Raw genomic sequence first — 9,798 nt, 5'->3', positions numbered from 1 at the left:
CTCGGCAAGGTGAAGACCCATAAAGTGCTGCGGGAGCTTGAGGGTGGGAGTGAGCCCTGGAACTGGAGAGGAATTCGCCGGGGAAGACTGTAGGAAGAGGCACTTGGACCCCGAGGAGCCTCCGGTGGGCTTAGCTACCTGGGAGACAGCAGGCCAGCTGAGCGTCACTGCAGAAGTCCAGGTTGAGCAAATGCCTGGCAGTCAGGAAGGAAAGAGTGCCCGGAAGTCCCATGGCCTTCAGACCTGGAGCCCAAGGATCTTGGTCTAGTCCTTGCCTCAAAAAGTATTTACTGAACCCCTCTGGGTTCGGGGTACTGCTTCGGCCACCAGAGCTGCAATGAGTCCAAGACAAGCATTAGCCAAGTCTGTGAGGGTCCCCAAGGCTCCAAGAGAGAGGGACACAGTGCCAGGCAGTAACGGGTCCCAGACACCCTGCCTGCCGCCCCCGCCCCGTCCTGGATGTACAGAGCCTTGGGGTTGTGGGTTTTTTTTTTTTTTTTTCATTTCTTTTTAATTGGAGGATAATTGCTTTATAATATTGTGTTGGTTTCTGCCACACATTAGCATGAATCAGCCATAGGTACACTCGTGTCCTGTGATGACTGGAGGGGTGGGATGGAGGGGGAAGCAGGACTCAGGGCCTTGGGGTTTGAAGAAGCAGAGTCCCATGGACAGAGAGATCCATATCACCCTTTACAGAGGCCACTCTGGCAGCTGCTTGGATGGTGTTTTAGGGGTGGGGGTAGCCCGGAGGGGCCTGGTGAGTGGTCATGAAGGGAGAACATGCCCCGCCCCACCCCCAGACCCTGCCCCCAGTACCCACTGCTTTGCCCCAAACACACACTCCCCCTGTTGGCCCCCCGGCCTTGGTTTTTCCTAAGATCTCAATCCACCCTCAGAAGAGACAGCCTGGGAGATTCAGAAGGTCCAAGAGGCAAGTGGTAGCTAGGGGCGAGGCCAAGCCCCTTCCTCTTCCAGGAGTGCTTTAAAGGCTCCAGGCGGAGGTCGGGGCTGTGGCCAGTGGTCCTGGGGGGCCTTCCCCAGACCTCAAGATGCAGGGGGACAGGTTAGAGGGTATGGCACTTGGGGGTCTCGCCCTCACATCTGGACAGATAACGCAGGTGATTCTTGTAGGTGTTCAGGTTCCGCTGCAGGCAGAAGGCCAATGTCTTGTCACAGGCGCACAGCTGCTGCTCACACCAGCTCCCCTTGGTGGCTGCGAGGGGGTGGAGGAGGGCATTTAAGTGGTCTGCCCCTTACCATGGTAGGGTGGGTCATCGCCCCTGGAGGGGAGCCGCTGAAGGCAGCTCAGCCCTCGTCCACCCTTTGGTGCCCTTCCCGGGTCCTTGGACTCTCCTCTGTGATCTTGGGCATGGGGTATGACCTCCCTGTGTGCCATTGGTCCTTCGTTCATTCATCCGTTCAGTAAACAACTGAGCACCTGTCCTTCGGGAGTCCCAGGAGGGAGAGGAGAACAGAATGGACACCTGAGTTCACACTCCCCTGGGGCGGGGGGTGGGTTGTTGAGCAGATGTCGGAGAAGTGTGTGGTCATTGTTGTTCAGTCGCTCAGTCCTGTCCAACTCTTTGTGACCCCACGGATGCCAGCGTGCCAGGCCTCTCTGCCCTTCACAGAAGTGAGCGCAACTGTGCTTACCCGGAAGTAAGGAACGAGGCAGGGGCTCTGAGCCGGTAAGTGATGGGACTGACTGATTTGAGCTGAGATCAGAAGAGTGAGCTGTTCCTCCTACTCTGGAAAGCCAGGGTGGAGGAGACAGATTGTTCCTGGCAGAAGGAACAGCATGTGCCAAGACCTTGAGGAAAGACGGACCATGGTGCTTCAGATTCACCATCTGTCAAATGGGGATAAGAGAGCCAGACCTACTGTATAGTGTGGGGAACTCTGCTCAGTATTTTGTAATAATCTATAAGGGATAAGAATCTGAAAAAGAATATGTATACACACACACACACACACACATATATATATATATATCCAGATTAAAATAAGAAGGCAAAGCCTTTAGCACATAGTAAGTGGTCTATAAATGTTGGCCATTTCAGTTGTTGCCCCTAAGTTCTCAGTTGACAGGGACAGCTGGTGAGCCCATTCAGCTTCCAGCCCCAGGACTTGCTGCCTTTCTCCGTGCGTGGACCCTGGGGCTTGGTGACCTGGGTTACAGCCCAGGCTTTCTCATTTGTAGCTGTGTGACCCTGAGCAAACAGTTCACTCTAGTTTCAGTTTTCTTGTCAGTAAAATGGAGATCAGGGCTTCCCAGGTGGCTCAGAAATTTGCCTGCCAAGCAGGAGACATGGGCTCAAGTCCTGGGTCAGGAAGTTCCCCAAGCAAGGAAATGGCAACATGCTCCAGTATTTTTGCCTGGGAAATCCCATGGACAGGGCAGATGGGTGGGTCACACGTCATGGGGGTGCAAAGAGTAAGATACGACTTAGTGACCAAGAACAACAACAAGAAAGTGATCACCAGGGTGGTGCTGCCTCCTATCTGGGCTGCTCTAGAACCCATGATGATGAAAAAATGAGCACTAAACTCGGTAGCCGGAGTATTTATCAAGCATGCATCTGCAGGGCACCTTATGTCTCCTCCTATTTTAGTTTTTGAATTAACTTTGTGGAGCAGAATGCTGTTATCCTGAGTTTCCAGAGGAGGATCCTGAGGTTCAGAGAAGTTAAGCAAAGTGTTCAAGGTCACACAGCTGGTCAGTGGTGGGTCTGGGATCTAAGCTGAGGTCTGGCAGCCTTCCAGACCCTAAAGGGGTCAAAATACCCATTGGACCTCTCCGTACTCCTACCCCTATTGCTGCCTCTCCTTCACAGCCCAGATATTGAACTGGACATATGAGAAAAACAGAGAGGCTGAGCAGCTTGTGCTTTGTCACACAGCATACGAAAGCAATGTGTGCGATAACTGCTTTGGTCAGCCTCCTACTCCAACCCTGAGGCCCAGGCACTCACAACACTGGACTTTCCCCTGGAAAAAGGTGTAGTGGTAATGATCGAAGTTGATGTCACAGTTGTTGGATTTCAGGTGACGGTAGCAGCAGTCATGGTCATGGCAGCACCTGGCAGGAGAGGACAGGAGGTGGGTGAGTCCTTGGCTGACTTGAGTCTCAGGTTGCCCCTGCCCCAGAGCAGAAACTGTGTGTCCGCCTCAGAAGTCAAGGCCTGTGGGGTCTAGTCTTCCTTCTAGCTAAAACTTCTCAAGTGCTTCCTCTGTACCAGGTGGTGGTTTAGTCTCTAAGGCATGTCTGACTCTTGAGACTCCATGGACCGTAGCCCGCCAGACTCCTCTGTCCATGCAATTCTCCAGGCAAGAGTACTGGAGTGGGTTGCTAATTCCTTCTCCAGGGGATCTTCCTGACCCAGGAATCGAACCCGAGTCTCCTGCATTGCAGGCAGATTGTTTACCATCTGAGCTATGAGGAAGATTCCCTCCTGTGTACCAGGCACCTGCTCTACCTAGGAATTCTCTCTTAATCCTTTTGGCCGCTCTAGGATAGAGGTACTAGCATTATCCCCATTGCACAAATGAGGAAACTGAGGCTCTGGGCGGTCAAGCCACTTGCCCAGGATCATACAGCCTGTATGTGGTGGGTGAGGGTGCTGGCCTCGGGCCTGGCTGGCTCTCATCCCTTCTCTGGCAGATCCCTGGGTTGCTGTGAAAACCAATGAGATCACGGCAAAAAGGAGTGGGACTTTTTTAAAAACAATGTTCAATGGCAATGGGAAGTGTTTGAGGCTCTTCTAACTAGTTTGGGGTTGAGAGTGCAAGGCAGACTTCAGAAACTCTGGGGAACCCTCCAGAAGGGCTGGGGCTTGATCAGAGCTCAGCAGAGTTCCTAGCAGGGAAAAACATGGGACCATTCAGGTAAGACCTAAATCAAATCCCTTGTGATTATACAGTGGAGGTGATTAATAGATTCAAGGGATTAGACCTGATAGACAGAGTGCCTTGAAGAACAGCTATGGACTGAGGTTTGGAACATTGTACAGGATGTGGTGACCAAAATCATCCCAAAGAAAAAGATATGTAAGAAAGTAAAATAATTGTCTGAGGATACCTTACAAATAGCTGAGAAAAGAAGAGAAGTGAAAGGCAAAAGACAAAGGGAAAGATATTTCCAAATCAATGCAGAGTTCCAGAGAAGAGCAAGGAGAGATAAGAAAGCCTTCTTCCGTGATCAGTGCAAAGAAATAGAGGAAAACAGTAGAATGGGAAGGACTAGAGATCTTGTCAATAAAACTGAAGACACCAGGGGAATATTTCATGCCAAGATGGGCACAATAAAGGACAGAAGTGGTATGGACCTAACAGAAGTGAAAGAGATTAAGAAGACGTGGCAAGAATACACAGAAGAACTATACAGAAAAGGACTTAATAACCTGGATAACCACCATAGTGTGATCACTCACCTACAGCCGGACGTCCTGTTGTGTGAAGTCAAGTAGGCCTTAGGAAGCATTACTAGAAACAAAGCTATTGGAAGTGATGGAATTCCAGTTGAGCTCTTTCAAACCCTAAAAGATGATGCTGTAAAAGTGCTCCACTCAATAAGCCAGGGAAATTTGGGAAACAGCAGTGGCCACAGGACTGAAAAAGTCAGGTTTCATTCTGATCCCAAAGAAAGGCAATGCCAAAGAATGTTCAAACTACTGCACAATTGTGCTCACTTCACATGCTAGCAAGGTAAGGCTCAAGCTCCTTCAGGCTAGGCTTCAACAGCACATGGCACCAAATGAATAAATGGATGGAGAAGGAGCAGGAGAGGGAAGGGGAGGGTCCCTGGGAAGAGGCAGAGCACGATTGGGAGGAGTTACCGGTCTGTGGCATCTCTGGGTTGGCCTTGGCCACCAATTCCGCAGTAACAGCCATAGGATAAATAGAAGAAGATGGGGATCTTCCCCGTCACTTGTCTGATCATCTTGTTCAGGTCCAGCATATCGGCCTCGGCTGGAACCATACCTGCCAAGGAGCCCAGCCACAAGGAGAGGATGTGAATCTCAGGGGAGCCCAGGGGGCGGCAGGCCTGGCACCTCTGCTCTGCTGGGCCAAACCAATGCCCTTGGATAATAAAGTAACAACAAACACTATGGCTATTGGAAATATAATGACAATTGGTAACTGATTACCATGGATCTTTTCATGTAGAGACCTATTGACTCCTTCCTTTCCATGAGAGACTCTTTTTTTTTTAATCCTTTTATTTTGGTTTATTCTCGATGTAGAGAAAAGTTGCCAAGATCATATAAAGAGATCTCATACACCTCCCCATTCAGTTTCCTCTCATCATGGTATATGTATGAAAACTAAGAAACCAGTATTGGAAACACAAATGCTGTTTTTAATCTCCATTTTAGGGATGAACACACTGAGGCTCAGTAACTTGTTCCAGGTCATGGTAGCTGGTAAACAGAGGAGCAGGATTAAAGCCTAGGGCAGTCTGGTTCTGCTCTGTCTCTGGGTTCACATTCTATAGTAGGAAGACACTCCTCCCCACCCCACCCCCGACTCCCACCACAGCCCATAGAGAATCCACACATTAAACAGTATGCATGGGGGCTTCCCTGGTGGCTCAGTGGTAAAGAATCCGCCTGCCAGTGCAGGAGACACAGGTGCAGTCCCTGGTCCAGGAAGAGCCCACGTGCCGAGGAGCAGCTAAGCCCACGCGCCACAGCTATCGTGCCTGGGAGCCACAGCTGCAGAGCCCACGTGCTGCAGTTACTGAAACCTACGCCCCCCAGCACCTTCCTTCAACAACAAGAGAACCCCCCGTGCTGAGAAGCCCACATACCGCTACTAGAGAGAAACCTCACCCAGCAACGGAGACCCATCACTGCCAGAAATAAAATAAAATAAATAAAATCATTTTTTTTAAAAAGCCTCTTCAAAAAACTATGCATGGCTCTTCTGGGAAGCAGCGCGATGTAGAAATCAATGTTTTTCATGAATATTTTTCACTTCAGTCATAATATCTGCTGGTGAGAATTGATCATAAGGGGAATTCATTTTATTGGGAGAGAGGAATGCATTATATTGTTAGGAGAAATAAAATACATTAAGCCAATGACTTCAGGGAAGAATTTGGGAGAAACAGATGAGATGCGAAAGGGACTGGAATGTACCTGTGTGCAACCTCAGGAGATGCCCTAAGGACACAGATGGAGCCCGAGTCTCAGAGAGACTGGGCTGGGGAGGCTCCTTTGGGTGACCCTAGTTTTGGAAGCTAACCCCCCACCCTCAAGTAAATGGTGGTATAACGAAAGCTCTACACTCAAATAAAGTGAGTAATAAGCAGGGGAGAGCCCTAAACTAGGGAAAGTTGGGGCTGGGATGATGTGGGCAGTGGGTCGGGGCTGCCATCAGAAGCAGGGTGCTTGCCTTGTGAAGAAAGTGATAGTTACTCAGTGGTGCCCGACTCTTTGCAACCCATGGACTGTAGCCTGCCAGGCTCCTCTGTCCATGGGATTTCCCAGGCAAGAATACTGGAGTGGATTGCCATTTTCTTCTCCAGGGGATCTTGCCAACCCAGGGATCAAACTTCAGTCTCTTGCATTGCAGGCGGATTCTTTACTGACTGAGCCACCAGGAAAGCCCCCTAAAAGTGTGGAGAGGTGTGCATATGTAAGAGATTACTATTATCTAGTCAGAGGGACACAGGAGAGCAGATCCATTTCTGTAGTTTGTGTTCAAAGTACCACAGATGTCAGTTCAGCTGGAGCCCAGTTTCTGAACTTCTAGTTTCCCGCCTTTGCCTGCCACACAGCTTGGCCACCCACAGCTCTCTGACTGAAGCTACTGTTCCAGGGGATTGAGCCACTGACGACTCTTTGCAGGAGGCCAAATAGTGGGGGACTGGAGACCAGGGCAGTGACAATCAGCAGAGCAGCTCAGTTTAGGAAAGAGATACAGGGCATCCCAGCTTCCCTTCCTGCCCTCCAGGCTAAGGGTGGTGTCCCCACTTACCAGCAAAGACCAGCAGTGCGCAGAGCAGGGAGAGGCCCATGACCCCAGCACAGAGCAGTGGAGGCAGTGACTGGAAGTCCCCTTGTGAGGCAGCAGCCCCTTATATCAGATGGCCCCTGCCCTCCGAGCTCGCTCCCGCCCTCCCAGCTTCAGCTCTGCCGGAGGTCACCTATGCTCTTTGTGTTTCCTCTTTTCTGGCAATGCGGAGTTTTATTATTTCTGTTTTTAATATCTTTAAAAAATGTTTTTGATTGCATGTTTGGCATAGAAGATTTGGAGAACTTGAACAACTAGAAGCAATTTAAAATCATTTGTGAATCCATTCATCACCATTAATTTTGTCAATGAAATTGACATATAACATTGTGTAGATTTAAGTGTACAATATATTGATGTGATACATTTATATTTCATGACCTTGTGTTAGTGCAGCAATAACTAGAATTTCCATCCCATCACATAATTACAATTTCTCTTTGTGGTTGGAATAATTAAGATCTAGTCTCTAGGCAAGTTTGGTGATTATGACACAACATTGTTGTCTATATTCACTGTACTGTCTAGGACTTATTTACTACTTGTTGCAAGTTTGTAAATTATACAATATTTTCCTAGCTCCCCCCCAACTTTCTGTAACCACCATTTTACTCTCTATTTTAACATGTCTGTACACACACACACACACACACACACACACACGCACAAACGGCATGTTCTTTACGCACTCATCCATTGATGGGTGCTTAAGTTGTTTCCATCATTAACATCTTGGTGTCAATGTTATCCCGGTTCTATTACTCTCCATATATATCTTTCCACACTGTTCCCTGACCAAATTAGGTAAACATTACAGGTAGTACGTTGCAGTCTGTCTTTTCATTTACTAAAATAACTTGAACATATTTCTATGTTGTTAAATCATCTCCTGCAGAAACATTTTGAAAGGTAGCCTTGTATGCCATTCATTTAAAGAATCCCCTATTTTTGGGCATATGGGTTATTTCCAATATCATACTATTCTAGACCACACAGCAGGACAGTGAAAGAACTCTTTGAGATGAAATCTCGTCCCTGCCCAGAATCGTTTCCATAGGGTGTACTCCTGAAGTGGGCTTGCTGAGTCAAAGCACACCTACAATTTGAAGGCTATTGACATGTGTTGACAACTTACCCTGCAGAAGGTCTGCCCCAGTTTAAAATGGGACTCCTAATGAGGCAAATGACGTGGACCCAGCCCAACTAGGGTGGAGGTGCTGATGGCAAGACATGCTTGGCATTACAAATGGACAGTCTGCTGCAAACGCTCTACCAGTAACCTCTAAGGTTTGCTGGAGAGTTCACGAGAGCAGAAAGTGGGCTTCTTCAGTGCCTGTCAGATGGCTGTTCAAGAGCATAGAGCACAGGCTGACCTCTTTGCTGCCAGCTAACTGGTCTACCCAAAAAAAGTCAGGTCACAGCTTGGTGATCTCCCTCTTCCTCTTCCCTGTCTCTTTAAAATCTAATTTTCCTTTATTCCTAGACTCAGTCATTAACCAATCATCGCATACATGAAAAAGCAATCTGCATGCAAAATACTAAGCAGCAAATACATGAAATCTCTCTGGCATAGTCTTGGGCATGCCTCCCCCATGTGTGCTCTGTAGTCCTATGCTCTTTACCAATGTGGTCCTATGCTCTTTACCTTTATGCTCTGACCAATGTGGGACCTTCCTGTGCACTCTTCTAGGTCTGTGGTTACCCTTCTGAGCCCCAGCTTCTCCCTGAGTTGGTCTCAATCAGACAGAAGCAAACGTGGCCAGGACTTCTGCTGATTCCAGAAGTCTTTGTCCTGGTGGGAGAGAAGACTTGATAGATACTGCAAAGAGTCTTCAAAATCTGCTGTCCCAGACATTCCCAGAGGTCCCAGGGCACAGCTCAAAGGGAACACATTCAAACTCTAGCTTTTTCTCCTACCAGCTTGGGATCCTGGGCGAGTCATTTGACCTCAAGAGCCTTGCTTTCCTCATGTGCAGAACGTGGACAATGTGGAGGCAACCATCTCTCTCTCCTCTGATGGCCGTGGGCCTTAGAGACCACATGCACACAACACGCTGCACACAACACACCCGCAGAGAGAATGCCGTTATGGTGACCGCAACACAGATTATGTAGCATCACATGGAGACAAAGAGGCCGGGAACTGCGACCCAAACCCAGGCTGCCTCCCTGGGGTTCCAGATGTTTCCCGGGAGAAAGCTGCTCAGCTCCGTGTCTTCCATTTTCTCACACATGAAACAGGGTGGTGAGAGTGTTACAGAACCAAACTTGAGTCTGCTTGCCCAGAAAAGCCAGTCTACTGACTTCAGGTCATGGTGAAGTAAAGAGCATCGTTTATTGCAGGGCACCAAGCAAGCAGTCCAGACAGCTAATGCTGAGTTCAGTTCAGCTCAGTCGCTCAGTCGTGTCCAACTCTTTCTCAAAAGGCCTGAATTCCCATGGTGGCTTTCAGGGAAAGGCTATAAAGACAGGCTGAGGGGGAGGGGCTTTGGGGGTGTGTGGTCAGCCTGTGGGCATTCTTATGATTGGTTGGTGATAAGAGAATTAAGGGATCAATATCGTCAACCTTCTGGTTCCAGTCGTCTGGGGTCTATGTGCTTGTGACAGCTTGCATACAGTTAGCTTCTTCCACGTGGTGCAGTCTGTGAAACAGTTCATATGATTGGCTCAGAACAGCCCTTAAGGAGGAACTAAAGGTTCTTGAGTTTGTTTAATGGGTAAACCATTATTATTTTTGTCCTGTTTTCTTTTGGCTTTGCATTTTTCTTACTTTTCTGA

At 48.7% G+C, this 9,798-nt stretch overlaps 1 protein-coding gene across 1 annotated transcript; it reads right to left on the bottom strand.

The window, feature by feature from the left end:
* Positions 1 to 1,067: 1,067 nt before the first annotated feature.
* Positions 1,068 to 7,024, bottom strand: PLA2G2D (phospholipase A2 group IID). The gene is made up of 4 exons (XM_055574500.1): positions 6,985 to 7,024; positions 4,839 to 4,983; positions 2,976 to 3,082; positions 1,068 to 1,216 (listed from the first exon to the last, which is right to left on the bottom strand). Exons 1-4 carry the CDS (start codon positions 7,022 to 7,024, stop codon positions 1,068 to 1,070), a joined length of 441 nt encoding a protein of 146 aa, XP_055430475.1.
* Between the last annotated feature and the right edge of the window lie 2,774 nt (positions 7,025 to 9,798).

This window comes from Bubalus kerabau, chromosome 3 (genome assembly GCF_029407905.1).
Source record: "Bubalus kerabau isolate K-KA32 ecotype Philippines breed swamp buffalo chromosome 3, PCC_UOA_SB_1v2, whole genome shotgun sequence".
Classification (NCBI taxonomy): Eukaryota; Metazoa; Chordata; class Mammalia; order Artiodactyla; family Bovidae; genus Bubalus; species Bubalus kerabau.
This window is presented reverse-complemented; position numbering and strand designations above follow the sequence as displayed.